The sequence below is a fragment of the Ranitomeya variabilis genome, chromosome 2 (assembly GCF_051348905.1).
Source record: "Ranitomeya variabilis isolate aRanVar5 chromosome 2, aRanVar5.hap1, whole genome shotgun sequence".
NCBI classification, from domain to species: Eukaryota; Metazoa; Chordata; class Amphibia; order Anura; family Dendrobatidae; genus Ranitomeya; species Ranitomeya variabilis.
This window is the reverse complement of record NC_135233.1, coordinates 261,111,252-261,127,416: the sequence shown is the minus strand read 5'-3', so window position 1 is coordinate 261,127,416 and position 16,165 is coordinate 261,111,252. Positions and strand designations below refer to the sequence as shown.

The following is a 16,165-nucleotide window of genomic DNA, read 5'->3' as shown; positions in this document are numbered from 1 at the left end:
GATGGGGGTGATGGGGCAGAAGGCAAAGATTGGGTTGACAGAGAGGGCAATGATGGGGATGATGGGGCAGAAGGCAATGATAGGGTTGATGAAGAGGGCAATGATAGGGGTGGTGGGGGAGAAAAATGATGGGGGTGGTGGAAAGGTCAATAATGGGGGTGGTGGGGAGGAGGCAATGATGGGGTGGTGGAAAGGGCAATAATGGGGGTGGTGGGGGAGGATGAAATTGTGGAGATGAATGGGCAATAATGGGGGAGGCGGGGAGGAGGAAATTATGGAGGCAGTGTAATGGGCAATGATGGGGTGGTGGGGGAAAAGACAATGATGGTGGTGGTGGAAAGGGCAATGATGGGGATGGTGGGGAGGAAATGATGGAGGTCATGGAATGGGTAATGATGGGGGAGAAGACAGTGATGATGGCAGAGGAAAGGACAATGATGGGGGTGGTGGGGAGGAGAAAATGATGGAGGTGGTGGAATGGGTAATGATGGGGTGGTGGGGGAGAAGGCAATGATGGGGTGGTGGGGGAGGAAATTATGGAGGTGGTGGAATGGGTAATGATGGGGTGGTGGGGGAGAAGACAATGATGATGGCAGTGGAAAGAACAATGATGGGGGTGGTGGGGAGGATGAAATTATGGAGGTGGTGGAATTGGTAATGGTGGGGGGGAGAAGGCAATGATAGTGGGTAATGATGGGGTGGTGGGGAGAAAGCAATGATGGAGGTGGTGGAATGGGCAATACTGTAATGGGGCGGTGGGGAGAAAGCAATGATGGAGGTGAAGAGGACAATCATGGGACTGGGGGAGAGGGCAATAATGGGATGTGGGGGGAGAAGGACAATGAGGGGTGTTGGGGAAGGGGGATTTATAATGGATTTAGGAACAGGGGGAGGTGGAGGAAGACATTATTATTATGTCTAACACCATCCCTTAGTATACAGTGTACTCACTTATTATGTATAGCACAGTCCCTTAATATATAGTGTACTCACTTATGTATAGCAGTCCCTTAGTGTATAGTGTACTCACTTATGTATCACACCATCCTTAGTTAGTTTCCTCTTTTGTTATATATAACACCGTCCCTTATTACGTACAATCCTCTCTAGTTATATATGATGCCCTCCCTTATTATATAGCTTCCTCTGCTGTTATGTACAGTGCTCTTACATAGTGTATTCTTGTTATTTTTGTTATTCACAGCGCCCTCTTTTATTACATAATCCCCTCTCTTGTTAGATATAAAATGACTACTGCTGGAGGAGCAGGTGACCAGACAACCATTCCATCAGCTCCTCCATTATAAAAGCTATATAATCAGTCATAATTGCATTATACAGATAACAAGACAGGACGGTATGTAATAAAAAACAGGGCTCTATAAAATCCAATATGTAAGGGACGGCATAATACATAATAAAGGAGACTATGTAATATATAACATATATGTGTGTGCGTGTGTGTGGGCCCCAAGCTGTCTGTGTCCGCCACTGCCCCCCACACACAGTATAGTGAAACCCCCAGAGTATAATGCAGCCCCACTCACAGTATAATTCAGCCCCCCTCTTACAAACACAGTATAGTGCAGCCCCCTAAGAGTATAATGCAGCCCCTCCACACACAAAGTATAATGCAGTCCCCCCACACACAGTACAATGCAGCCCACTAGGAGTATAATGCAGTGCCCTCAGAGTATAATGCAGCCCCCCCATACACAGTATAATTCAACCCCCGCACACAGTATAGTACAGCACCCCACACACAGTATAATGCAGCCCCCCACACACACTATAGTGCAGCCCCCACACAGAGTATAATGCAGCCCCCTGCCCAGGCCTCCAAACAAATGCACTATCAGGATGCAGTGGACCCATGTATTTAAGATGGGGGCAACACAGGTGCAGAAATACTGATGAGGCAACCACTCACAACCTACCAATCCCAATGGTGGGGGTGGCTGCTTGGTATATTACTGCACAATAGAGACTTGTATGTGGCGCTGTTCACACAATGGAAATGCACAGCATCCAGGTTAATAGCCTATTAGTGACGCCCTTCTATTAGATCAGGCGGGCTGCCCAGCACTATCCAAAGACTCACTCGTAAGCGTGGGGACCCGTGACGTGGGTTACGAGCATGTGTATTTTGGACAAAATATTAACTAATACCTCTGTTCACATTGGATGCATTTGGATAGCGCTGGGCAGCCCGCCTGATCTAATAGAAGGGCATCCTGATAGTGCATTTGTTTGGAGGCCTGGGCAGGTAAGCATCTCTGCCTTTTTGCTAGTATTCTATGAATTTTTGGAGGATCTTTAAGTCCCCTTTTTGTGCTATATTTGTATAATCCAGCCTCCCATACACACAGTATAGTGCAGCCCCCCCACACAATCTAATGCAGTCCCCCCCACACACAGCATCATGCAGCACACACACATACTATAATACATATATAACACACACACCTTACCTCTCTTCCTCGTTCCCCGTTGCTCTAGCTTCTGCAGTGCGGTCTCATCAGCTGCACTGCTGGCAAACGCTGCTGAGTCAGATGACGCTCTCTCCTCCATCACTGCTTTCAACTGTATTGGCATCTATGATGCCGATAAGTTGAATGCGCGATGGAGAGAGGGGAGGTGCGATGTCGGGCCCCTCTTACTCAGGGGCCCCATAGAGGCTGGGGCCCCCTGGAGGAGCCGGGGCCCTAGACGGCTGCCTGGTCTGCCTGCCCCTAATGCATGCCCTGCTCGTTAATTATGCTGTCTAAAGGTAAAGAGCTGGGCAACATCAAGAACTGGAGGCCAATTGCCCTCTTGAATATCGACAGGAAGATTCTGGTAAAAATCCTGGTTTTTTTTTTAGGTTAGTGTGCCTGTCCCCAGTACTGTTGGTAGGCTCTCAGTTTGGCACATTAAAAAAGTGGAACATCTCTGGAGCAGTCATCTCAATATGAGAGATGTTTGAGAGATGTAAAGCTCTGCGGTGTGGGAGATATGTTGTCAGTCTGGACCAGAAAAAGCCTTTGACAGAGTTGATCACAATTATCTGTGGGACACTTTGTCAAAAGTATGGTAGTCAGGGACAATTTGTAGATTGGCTGAAGACTTTGTACAGAGAGACGGTGAGTAGGGATGGGCGGACCGTTGAAGTTTGGGTTTTCGTACCTGACGCAAATTTTTTAGTGTATGACAGGATATGCTGGACTTTCTTTTGTGTCTAGCCTGCACTGAGATTGTACAACTACCACCTTGCTGGTAAGTCAGAGTTTTCTCAATGCAGCGAGACTCCCAACTGTTTTTTTTCATTGCTTGGCTGTCGATAGATGGGAAAAGGGCCGCCATTAGGGCATTACTGCTGTATGGGGCCTTGTGAGCAGAAGGAAAGGGGTGCCCCCCCCCCCTCGGTAAGAGGACAGCAGAAGTGGAGCTGCGCCTGTAGGGGGATTGTCTGAGTTGCAAGTATGATTTTTTTTTTTTTTTATGAATTAAATGTGTGGGAAGCCAGGGGGAGCAAATGAGTTGGAATTGAGACTGGGGGATGGGCTACAGTGAATGATGATGAATTAAGACTGGGGGATGGAGTACAGTGAATGATGATGAATTAAGACTGGGGATGGGGTACAGTGAATAATGATGAATTGAGACTGGGGATGGGTACAGTGAATGAAGAATTGAGACTGGGGGGATAGGGTACAATAAATTAAATTGTGACGTATGGGGTACAGTGAATGATGATGAATTTAGACTGGGGATGGGGTACAGTGAATGATAAATTTAGACTGGAGGATGGGTACAGTGAATGATTAGGACTTGAGACTGGGGATGGGGAACACTGGCATATGAGAAACAATGTCCCTCAATAGTGAACCCTCCCTCCCATCATACAAGAGTAGTGAACCTGATCATGTCAGAGCTGAAGTGGATAAAATGTCTAGAGATCAGGAAAAATGGGAAAAGCAAAACATTACGGAGGAATGAACATATGGATTGATGTTGATTCACCTTTATAAAGCAATTTGTGTTGGTAATTTTTTTTCTTCCCTTTTCCAGAGCCATGGACTTAAATATTACAATAACATTTCTCGCTTTTTTTTTTAGCATTTCTGGCCAGAATGTACTGTAATATTTTTTTCTTTACAAAAGAAATTGCCCCTTTGTACAAGAATATAACTACTATAATACTGCCCCCTATGTACAAGAATATAACTACTATAATACTGCCCCCTATGTACAAGAATATAACTACTATAATACTGCCCCTAAGTACAAGAATATAACTACTATAATACTGTCCCTATGTACATGAATATAACTACTATAATACTGCCCCCTATAAACAAGAATAGAACTACTATAATACTGCCCCTATGTATAATATAGCTACTATAATACTGCCCCTATGAACAAGAATATAACTAGTATAATACTGCCTCAATATACAGGAATATAACTAGTATGATATGGCCCCCAATGTACAAGAACTAGTATAATACTGATCTTATGTACAACAATATAACTAGTATAATACTGCCCCCTATGCACAGGCATATAACTACCGTAGTATAATACTGCCCCAATATACAGAAATATAACTAGTATGATACGGCCACCTGTGTACAAGAATAGAAGTATAACCCTGCCCCTATAATAAAGTTTGGTGATCATGTGACTACATGAAGAGACCAGATAACAGAAGAACTTTATATTTATATTATTTATAGTGAACTGTCTACAAAGATGAACATTTCTGGGGCTCAGGCCCCTCAGGTTGGGTTACGAGTCCTCGATCTTATGTCTCAGTCCGTACAGAATCTCCATCTGCTTCCTCTTGGCTTTGGCTCTGGTGATGGTCATTTTAAAGAGCTGGCAGTATAGCTCCATGGCAGAGGGGCTGTCGTCGTTTCCAGGGACAGGGTAGCTGATCAGGCTGGGGTTGCAGTTGGTGTCCACAATCCCCATCGTTGGGATGTTCATTTTGGCAGCGTCCCGAATGGCAACATGCTGCTCAAACACTGTAGTGAGAGTCCCCAGGAAGACGATGAGGTCTGGAAGGCGGACGCCGGGGCTGTACTGGATGTGGGCGTTGGTGAGCAGGCCGCCCCTCCAGAACCGGGTATGGGCATACTCCCCGCACTCCTCTGCCAGCGTCTCTACTATGTGACCAAACTGACGACTACGAGAAATAAACAAGATGATTCCGTTGCGGTAAGCGACGTGGGCGGTGAAATTCAGTGCCAACTGAAGGTGCTCCAGTGTCTGGTTCAGATCGATGATGTCTTGATCCAATCGACAGCCAAAAATATACGACTCCATCAGCCTAGAGCAAAGGGAAACAGCGGCAGAAATGAGAAATGCCCCAAAACCTGCATCGGGATCTGGAGGGCTTCAGACAATGAACAGCTCTGCAACGTCTTTGTATATCAGGTGCCTCAAGTCCTCATACTGTATGCACACTGTCACTAAGTAGACATACTGAAAGCTGAAGCTTCCTGACAGCTGACACAGGTGCGGGCATTGCCGAGTAATGGGAGGTGGTCTTGTAACCAGACCAGTAGCTGTGTGAGTAGGACTGGAAGTTTTACACTAAATGGTTTCATAGTCCTATAAATACATCCTTCCCCTTTAAGAAAGGATCACAAAGGCTCGGGAAACATGGCGACTTTGGTCACGGCACAGGCCGTGTGACCAAGGACTGCTCTGTGCCACTGCTATATCGCAGTGTAATGTGGGTGAATGGGATCACAAGGCGCTCTATGGTAGCGCAAGGAGCAATTCCCAAAAAATTCAACTGTTTCCAAATTTTACCAACTCGTTCACTGGATGCAATGTGATTGCATTCACTTGCATTACGCATCGGCTCCAGCCCGTGTCACTGCCAAAGTCGCAGTCTAGCCCCAGTGTTACTCCAGACATCTTATTTCTATGATAACGTTACATATTTGTGACCAAAACAAATGGGTTAAATATAAGGAAAACATAGTGACTCAACGGCGCCACACCTGCCACAGGTAGTATATAGCATTGCGGTATGTGCCCACGAGCAGAAATTGTTGCAGGTTTGACGCTGCATATTTAATCAGTGTCAAACCCACTGCGGCCAGATCTTACAGCATAGTGGATGGGATTTCCAGAAATCCCATGTCCATCACACGTCCACAGATGCCTGCGGAAACGGACATGCGACGTGTCTTTCTAGACCACCTCCGCAACAGAAATTTCACCCATAGTATTGGGTGCAGTGAATCCGCACGGATTCACTTGTGTTCAATAAAAGGCAGCGACCATGCACTGCATCCAAAGCGCTGCTAGCTCCAGATCATGGGCACCCGGCCTTGCAGGTTTTTCATGCATCATCCTTCACCTGTGCCGACATCCTTTCTTGTGTCCCAGGTGAACGCGAGCATCAAACAGCGCCCGTATCGACAGCAATTCCTTCACGTTAAAAAAATCTGGGTGCTTCAGAGGCTCGGAGACCAGCCAGTCCGTGAAATCTAGAAAAGAAAGAGGAAGTAAAGAGCGAACAGGGAAAGAAAGGGTTAACAAGGAATAAGTACAACTATATATGTCATGGGGGGATTTCTTGTCACTGACCCTTCACATTGGTCTCCACTGCGGGGGATGGGGTGCTTCCGAATCTTCTGCTGTCTGGACTGACGGACGAGAGGAGCCGCGATGAAGATGCTGCGGGGAGGACGAGGCCGGAAAATCTCGGGGCGGCTGGAACACAAAAAAAGCATCAAAGGCTTCCAGGGGCTGCACACGAAACCAGCTCTCAGGTACAAGGGCATCAGGACCTGATTCCTAATCTTCAAAAGGAGACTCCAGTCCACTCCTTGGTATAAGGGGGGTAAAGACGCCTCAAGTATGGGATTATTTGGGGTCCTAGAGACCATAACAAGTCATTTTACCGTGAAGTGCCAAAATCAGGAGACTAACCAGGTACCATGTGTATGAATATGTCCCTGAATGAGAGGACTGCAGTCCTGTCGGTCCCTCAATCGGTCCCGTGCACACACCAGTGTCCAACCGGTCCCCGTGCACATGCAGCCCCGTCCTGCCGGTCCCCGTGCACATGCAGCCCCGTCCTGCCGGTCCCCGTGCACATGCAGCCCCGTCCTGCCGGTCCCCGTGCACATGCAGCCCCGTCCTGCCGGTCCCCGTGCACATGCAGTCCCGTCCTGCCGGTCCCCGTGCACATGCAGTCCCGTCCTGCCGGTCCCCGTGCACATGCAGCCCCGTCCTGCCGGTCCCCGTGCACATGCAGCCCCGTCCTGCCGGTCCCCGTGCACATGCAGCCCCGTCCTGCCGGTCCCCGTGCGTACACACTACGGTTCTGACTGTACATTGTGCTGGGGACATTTCATTTTGACAGCGCCCTACATGGAGAACTACAAGGTGACAACGTCAGTTGTGTCCCGCAGCAGTGACCTCACCAGTCCGGAGGAGCGCGGCCAGAGCGGGGGAAGCCATGCTGTCTGCGCCGGGGGAAGGTCACAGTGCGCCGCCGCAGACACTTCCTCTCAGAGCGCCTCCTCCTCCAGCTGTAACTGCTCCGTATCGCCACCTGGTGGGAGAGCTGGGAAGTGCCGTGTGGTTCTGGGCACTGGAAGACTGCAGCGTTCTCCTCAGCACGGAACCTGTTGCACTCAGCTTTCCCCAAGTTCTGAATGGCATAATTATGCAGATTACGTCTCCTTGCAGGAAAGCTCATTTGCATTATTTTTCCCATGAGGCTTGGCGTCTAAGCCTTCTTAACTGTCCTGGATCCATCCTCCGACATTCATATATATTGGTGGTCACCCAGCTTTTCCAGAATCAGATACAACCATGAAGCAGGGACGTGTAAGGTAAAGGGGTGGTCTGGTGCCACATCGGGGGGCGAGCGGCACCACCAACATGATTAGCAGGTGTCATGGAGATGAGCAAATCATATTTGTTATGAATGCTATTAAAAAATATCAGATTTGGCAGAATTCCGTGTTTTTAGCGATTTAATTTGCATAAATCCAGCAAACTAGTGTCCAGCCTGGCGCTGTGCGGGCTATACTGCGCTCTGCCTGATCCTATTATTAACCCATTCCTCCCTACTATGTCTTGGCCTCTGGACATAATAAATGTTTATCGCAGCAATTTCAATTGGAACAATTTTGTAGGGGGCAAATTGAATTTGGGGTCTGATCTGAACGAGTCCGCACCCAAAAAACAATCTGGAAATGTGCTCATGTATAATCTGCAGAGCCCAGGTCATTGGCACCATGAAGCGGCAGTGAATGGCGCAGGACGACCCCTTACTGCGGATGATACACACAGACGTGTATACAGCGCTGCTGCGGATGAGGCCGGGCACACGGGGGGCTCTGCGGGCACACAGGGGGCTCTGCGGGCACACGGGGGGCTCTGCGGGCACACAGGGGGCTCTGCGGGCACAGGGTCCGGTGCAGGGCCGGACTGGCCATCGGGCAGTTCTGGCAAATGCCAGAAGGGCCGGTGGCAGTAGTGGGCCGCTCGAGTGTGCCGCTGTCGGCACACTCTCCCCGCTGTCGGCGCACTCCCGGCCCCGCATTCAACTACAGTTGAATGCAATGATGGAGGAGAGAGCATCTGCTGACGCCCCCTCTCCCATCATTCCCCGCTCTGCCTGCCGGTGACACTGCGGGTGCGCGATGACGTCATATCATCGCGCACCTGCTGTGTGACCGGGCGGGCAGACTGCGACTGCTGAGACCAGAGCCAGAGGAGGAAAGGTGAGTAGAGTGTTTTTTGTTTTTTTTTTATCAATGAGTGATGAGTCTGACTGGATTGTGGAGCTATGGGGGGGGGCCTCTGCTCTCTGCTGCATTCCATACTATGGGGCTGGCTGCATTCCATTCTATGGGGCTGGCTGCATTCCATTCTATGGGGCTGTGCTGCATTCCATTCTATGGGCCTCTGCTGCATTCCATACTATGGTGCTGGCTGCATTCCATTCTATGGGCCTCTGCTGCATTATATTCTATGGGGCTGGCTGCATTCCATTCTATGGGCCTCTGCTGCATTATATTCTATGGGGCTGGCTGCATTCCATTCTATGGGCCTCTGCTGCATTATATTCTATGGGGCTGGCTTCATTCCATTCTATGGGCCTCTGCTGCATTCCATTCTATGGGCCTCTGCTGCATTCCATACTATGGGGCTGGCTGCATTCCATTCTATGGGCCTCTGCTGCATTCCATACTATGGGGCTGGCTGCATTCCATTCTATGGGCCTCTGCTGCATTCCATACTATGGGGCTGGCTGCATTCCATTCTATGGGCCTCTGCTGCATTATATTCTATGGGGCTGGCTGCATTCCATTCTATGGGCCTCTGCTGCATTATATTCTATGGGGCTGTGCTGCATTATATTCTATGGGGCTGTGCTGCATTCCATTCTATGGGCCTGTGCTGCATTATATTCTATGGGCCTGTGCTGCATTATATTCTATGGGCCTGTGCTGCATTATATTCTATGGGGGCTGTGCTGCATTATATTCTATGGGGCTGTGCTGCATTCCATTCTATTGGCCTCTGCTGCATTATATTGTATGGGGGCTGTGCTGCATTATATTGTATGGGGCTGTGCTGCATTACATTCTATGGGGCTGTGCTGCATTACATTCTATGGGGCTGTGCTGCATTACATTCTATGGGGCTGTGCTGCATTACATTCTATGGGGCTGTGCTGCATTATATTGTATGGGGCTGTGCTGCATTACATTCTATGGGGGGCTGTGCTGTATTATAGTCTATGGGGGCTGGCTGTATTACATTCTATGGGGGCTGAGCTGTAATGCTGGATACAGCTGTAATTATATGTTATATAGTCGTGTTACACTCCCCTCACTTCTTGTAGCCTACAAGTGTACAAAGATATTATACAGTCACCATGTGACAAGTGGACCTGTGTGACTTCAAATGCCAGGGCTGAATTTTAGTCCCAGTCCGGCCCTGGTCCGGTGGGTCTGTGCAGTGAGGTGACCACCCAGGTCACATGATCCATACTGGCCACTCCCTCCATTGTATTCCTGAAAGATACTGTGTTTCCTTTTGGTGGTTTCCTAGCAACAATCTCCATGACGCTGGAGCCAAAACATCAGGCCCAAGTGATTTCTGTGCAGTTGGAGGACACAATGTCTGACCCCGCAGAACCCCAGGCGCCCACAAGCCCAAAAACCAGCGACTACTACCGGGTGCAGCCTGACCTGCCAGCCAGGTTTAATCATCCGGACACGTGGAGAGGAGGATACAGGTAGATACACTACTAGGACACATGCAAGTCCTGAGGTTGTGACTGAGTGACATGCCTGCGCTTAGCTAAAGGCGACAGGGGATAAGTGGCTGATTGCTGAGGGTCCGACCGCTAAGGTCCAAAGAACAGGGGTCTCTGGGACTCCAGGAACGGGGTGCAGAAAGCGCAGCGCTCGACTCCCTCCATCCCATAGTGGATTGCTGCTCCCAGCCATCGGACCCCAGCGATCAGCAATTTATCCCCTGCAATTAATGATTTAAATCAGATCTGTAATGAATGTATGTGTTACTCCATGCCGCCCCCAACATACCGCCATTGTGATGCCCTGCTATAATGTCTTTTTGTGGTGGATCTCTACGTAGGAAGATCAGCATCACTTTCCTATAGATTCAAGCCACCGCACCCAGAGGTGAAATATAAGTTTTTTTTTCATGAAGCCCTGTTGGGCGTTCCCTGGTGTACATGCTAAGGCCGGCGTCACACTAGCGAGTTTTACGGACGTAAGAGCACAGAAAATACGTCCGTAAAATTCGCCAAACGGCACAATTATTCTCAATGGGGCTGCTCCTATCAGCCGTATATTACGGTTCAGTATTATACGGCTTTCTACGGCCGTACAAAATCGCAGCATGCTGCGTTTGTCAGCGTATTGCGCAAAAAAATCGCCAATGAAAGTCTATGGGGGCGAGAAAAATACGGATTCCACACGGACCAGCAGTGTGACTTGCGAGAAATACGCAGCGCTGTTAGTGAAAAGTCGGTAATTCAATTGCCGGCTTTTCATTTCTCCTTCCCAAACCCGACAGGATATGAGACATGGTTTACATACAGTAAACCATCTCATATCCCCTTTTTTTTTTGCATATTCCACACTACTAATGTTAGTAGTGTGTATGTGCAAAATTTGGCCGCTGTAGCTGCTAAAATAAAGGGTTAAATGGCGGAAAAAATTGGCGTGGGCTCCTGCGCAATTTTCTCCGCCAGAAAGGTAAAGCCAGTGACTGAGGGCAGATATTAATAGCCTAGAGAGGGTCCATGGTTATTGGCCCCCCCCGTGGCTAAAAACATCTGCCCCCAGCCACCCCAGAAAAGGCACATCTGGAAGATGTGCCTATTCTGGCACTTGGCCACTCTCTTCCCACTCCCGTGTAGCGGTGGGATATGGGGTAATGAAGGGTTAATGCCACCTTGCTATTGTAAGGTGACATTAAGCCAGATTAATAATGGAGAGGCGTCAATTATGTCACCTATCCATTATTAATCCAATTGTATGAAAGGGTTAAAAAACACACACACGTTATTAAAAAGTATTTTAATGAAATAAACAAACAGGTTGTTTTAATATTTTATTGCTCTCTCAATCCACCTGAAAACCCTCGCTTGGCAAAATAATAAACGCACAAGATACATAACATTTGGAAAAGTTCCAACGCTCGAGTTCATATGAGTTCATCCACCAGAGGGCGCCTCACCGCAACTCAATGTAAGTACAGATCACTCAGATTTCCTTTCATTCCCCGGGGTTACAGGCACGAGCGAGTGCTTTAGCACAGCTCCTGCCTGTAAATTGATTTAACCCCTTCAGAAGGATTTACATCGTGGGACCTGACAGATCCTCGGATGGTATGTATATTGTGGGTTTATTATTTTGCCAAGCGAGGGTCTTCAGGTGGATTGAGAGAGCAATAAAATACTAAAACAACCTGTGTGTTTAGTTCATTAAAATACTTTTTAATCATGTGTGTGTGTGTTTTTTAAACCCTTTCAAACAATTGGATTAATAATGGATAGGTGTCATAATTGACGCCTCTCCATTATTAATCTGGCTTAATGTCACCTTACAATAGCAAGGTGGCATTAACCCTTCATTACCCCATATCCCACCGCTACACAGGAGTGGGAAGAGAGCGGCCAAGTGCCAGAATAGGCGCATCTTCCAGATGTGCCTTTTCTGGGGTGGCTGGGGGCAGATGTTTGTAGCCACGGGGGGGGCAATAACCGTGGACCCTCTCTAAACTATTAATATCTGCCGTCAGTCACTGGCTTTACCACTCTGGCGGATAAAATTGCACGGGAGCCCACGCCAATTTTTTCCGCCATTTAACCCTTTATTTTAGCAGCTACAGCGGCCAAATTTTGCACATACACACTACTAACATTAGTAGTGTGGAATATGCAAAAAAAAAGGGATATGAGATGGTTTACTGTATGTAAACCATGTCTCATATCCTGTCGGGTTTGGGAAGGAGAAATGAAAAGCCGGCAATTGAATTACCGGCTTTTCACAGATATCGCGCTGAATTAAATCTAAATACAGAATATATATATGTGTCTCAATGACATATATATATATATATATACATACTGTATATATGTTTTAAGGAACATTTGAGCACATAAATCCATTAGATGTCGGTTTTGCAAGCCTGCGAGAAAATATCGCAGTACGGATGCCATACGGATTACATACGGAGGATGCCATGCGCAAAATACGCTGACACACCCTGCCTACGGATCACTATTTTGGGAACATTTCTCCGTATTACGGCTGTGTTACGGCCGTAAAAAACGGACCGTATTGTCTTACGCTGAGTGTGACGCCGGCCTAAGGCTGCCGTCACACTATCAGTATTTGGTCAGTATTTTACATCAGTATTTGTAAGCCAAAACCAGGAGTGGAACAATTAGGCCGGGGTCACACTAGACCGTAATACAGACGAGTGCAATGCGATAAAAAATCGCATTGCGCTCGTCCCAATGTTAATCTATGGTGCAGCTCCCATCTTCCGATATTTTCTCCGCCGTATTCAGGATCCGAGTGAAATCGCAGCGTGCTGCGATTGTCAGCGTATCTCGGCCGAGACTCGCCAATGCAAGTCTATGGGTGCGAGAAAAAATCGGATTACACACGGACCATGCGTGTGCATTGTGAGAAATACGCACCGGTGTTAGAGAAAAGTCGGTAATTCAATTGCCGGCTTTTCACTTCTCCTGCACAAACCCGACAGGATATGAGACATGATTACATACAGTAAACCATCTCATATCCCTTTTTTTTTGCATATTCCACACTACTGTTAGTAGTGTGTATGTGCAAAATTTCAGCGCTGTAGCTGCTGAAATAAAGGGTTAAATGGCGGAAAAAGTTGGCGTGGGCTCCCGCGCAATTTTCTCCGCCAGAGTGGTAAAGCCAGTGACTGAGGGCAGATATTAATAGCCTAGAGAGGGTCCATGGTTGTTGGCCCCCCCTGGCTACAAACATCTGCCCCCAGCCACCCCAGAAAAGGCACATCTGGAAGATGCGCCTATTCTGGCACTTGGCCGCTCTCTTCCCACTCCCGTGTAGCGGTGGGATATGGGGTAATGAAGGGTTAATGTCACCTTGCTATTGTAAGGTGACATTAAGCCAGGTTAATAATGGAGAGGCGTCAATTATGTCACCTATCCATTATTAATCCAATTGTATGAAAGGGTTAAAAAAACACACACACATTATTAAAAAGTATTTTAATGAAATAAACACACAGGTTGTTTTAATATTTTATTGCTCTCTCAATCCACCTGAAGACCCTCGCTCTGCAAAATAATAAACCAACAATATACATACCTTCTGTTGATCTGTCACGTCCCACGAAGTAAATCCATCTGAAGGGGTTAAATCATTTTACAGGCAGGAGCTGTGCTAAAGCACTGCTCGTGCCTGTAAACCCCGGGTGCTGAAAGGAAAGCAGGGTGATCTGTACTTACATTGAGTCGCGGTGAGGCGCCCTCTGCTGGATGAACTCATGAACTGGAGCCTTGGAAAAGTTCCCACGCTCGAGTTCATATGAGTTCATCCAGCAGAGGGCGCTTCACCGCGACATATATATATATATATACTGTATATATGTTTTAACGAACATTTGAGCACATAAATCCATTAGATGTCGGTTTTGCAAGCCTGCGAGAAAATCTCGGCATACGGATGCCATACAGATGTCACACGGATGTCAAAAGGATCATTTGATGCGAGGAAATCGCATCCTCGCACTGCACATGGATCACTGTTTTGGAAACATTTGTGCGATTCTCGTCCGTGAAAAACGGACCTTTTTTTATACGTTGCGTGTGTCCCCGGCCTTAGAGGAAAAGTACAGAAACATATGCTCCACTTCTGCATTTATCACCCACTCCTGGTTTTGGCTTACAAATACTGAGGTAAAATACTGACCAAATACTGCTAGTGTGACGGCAGCCTTGCTGGACGCTCGACCGCAGTCTGCACAGATCCGGCAGGGCGATGTTAGGAGAGGCTTTCCTAGCAGACATGTACCCCACATTTTTGGTTTGGTGAAGATCACTTAAGTTTTACTTATTTTTTTCAGATCAAAACCGGGGAATCCGCTGTACAGGACAACAAACCAGACGTATGGGAATAAACCGCCGACCGTCCACGAGATGCCGGTGAGACACTGGAATCCGCTGCCGTCTGCTTCTTTATAGTCTTTACAGAGCCGGAGGGAGAGGCTAATGAAAAGGGGTCTTACGTAGAGTTGAGCGAATATGTTCAGAATCTGTCGTCAAATCTGAATTTGCCATATCTGTACCCTATTTGTGCTGAATTCTATATTCGATGATCGGTACCGAACATGTTCGGTCATTTCTACTCCCATTCACTCCAATGACATTCAGCAAATATTGCAAAAACAATATTCACCGCCAATCATAATCGGAACCGAATTTTTGAAAAATTTGCTCAACTCTAGTCTTAAGCTGAGACCCTCCCTCTGTGACAGCCATAATGTCTAATAGGGCACATATATGGGGATTAACCAGATGAGATGCCATTTCTCCACCTATTGTGCCTGAATAAAGCATCAGCCCCACCTGTGGCTGATAGGGCATCATGGGAGGTGTAGTTTTGCAACAGCTGCAAAGTTGTAGGTTGAGGGACCTTGTTCTGGGTTTGGGGCTCTTTTCTGCGGGATGTCCATCCTCCACTCTGCTACATGGGATTCCTACTAGTGATGAGCGAGTGTACTCGTTGCTTGGGTTTTCCCGAGCATGCTCGGGGGGGTCTCTGAGTATTTGTAACTGCTCGGAGATTTAGTTTTTTTTGACCCAGCTGCATGATTTACAGCTGATAGGCAGTCGGAGTACATGTGGGGGTTGCCTGGTTGCTAGGGAATCCCCACATGTATTCAAGCTGTCTATCAGCTGTAAATCATGCAGATGAGGCAACGAAAACAATCTCCGAGCACTTACAAATATTTGGAGACCACCCAAGCATGCTCGAGAAAACCCGAGCAACGAGTACACTCGCTCATCACTAACTCCTATGCAATGAGTGAGTGCACGTTACTAATAGCATTTTGTCTATTTCCAGACCACATTTAATGGAGTATCAGATAAGTTTTCAGAAGTTGCAACCAAGTGTGGAATGTTCCGGAACCACGGATTTAACACGTACATTGAGAAGAGCTTTGTGACTGGTCCGGACAATCTCATCACTGCCGACGACCGGCTAAATTTCCACAGGAGCTATAACATGAGTGGCCCGTCCTACAGCGCCTGATCAACGACTACAGACAAGACTGAGGCTGTATAAACTACGAGCTGGATGACTACCCCCAACATCTACACCTTGCATTCATGTCTGGAAATAAAATAACCAAAAAACTTCTCTCACCCATAAAACTTAATAAAAAGTATAAATGCAAATCAGCAATCCTGGGAAACAAAAGATTGCATTCAGTGATATTGAGGAGTAAGTGACAGCGATCACCAATAGTTGGGAACTAGAGCGTGATAGTGGTGAACAAAAGAGAACAATCAGGGATAGTGGGGAGCAAAAGAGAACAATCAACAATCGTGTGGAGCAAGAGAGCGATGAGGGATAGTAAGGAGCGAGAGAGGGAT

The 16,165-nt window shown here is 47.5% G+C and overlaps 2 protein-coding genes across 3 annotated transcripts; one reads left to right on the top strand and one right to left on the bottom strand.

Annotated features, from left to right (window-relative positions):
* Positions 1-4,687: 4,687 nt before the first annotated feature.
* On the bottom strand, positions 4,688-7,743 carry MRPS2 (mitochondrial ribosomal protein S2). Of its 2 annotated transcripts, none has more exons than XM_077284785.1 (4): positions 7,434-7,743; positions 6,592-6,717; positions 6,362-6,491; positions 4,688-5,317 (listed from the first exon to the last, which is right to left on the bottom strand). In XM_077284785.1, the coding sequence occupies exons 1-4, from the start codon at positions 7,468-7,470 to the stop codon at positions 4,774-4,776; spliced, it is 837 nt and encodes a 278-aa protein (XP_077140900.1). In that variant the 5' UTR covers positions 7,471-7,743; the 3' UTR covers positions 4,688-4,773. The 2 variants fall into 2 exon arrangements, with proteins under 2 accessions (XP_077140900.1, XP_077140901.1); XM_077284786.1 differs by lacking the exon at positions 7,434-7,743 and adding an exon at positions 7,323-7,374.
* A 2,326-nt stretch (positions 7,744-10,069) lies between these two features.
* Positions 10,070-15,989, top strand: PIERCE1 (piercer of microtubule wall 1). The gene is made up of 3 exons (XM_077284788.1): positions 10,070-10,267; positions 14,632-14,710; positions 15,633-15,989. Exons 1-3 carry the CDS (start codon positions 10,092-10,094, stop codon positions 15,819-15,821), a joined length of 444 nt encoding a protein of 147 aa, XP_077140903.1. The 5' UTR covers positions 10,070-10,091; the 3' UTR covers positions 15,822-15,989.
* The last annotated feature ends 176 nt before the right edge of the window (positions 15,990-16,165 follow it).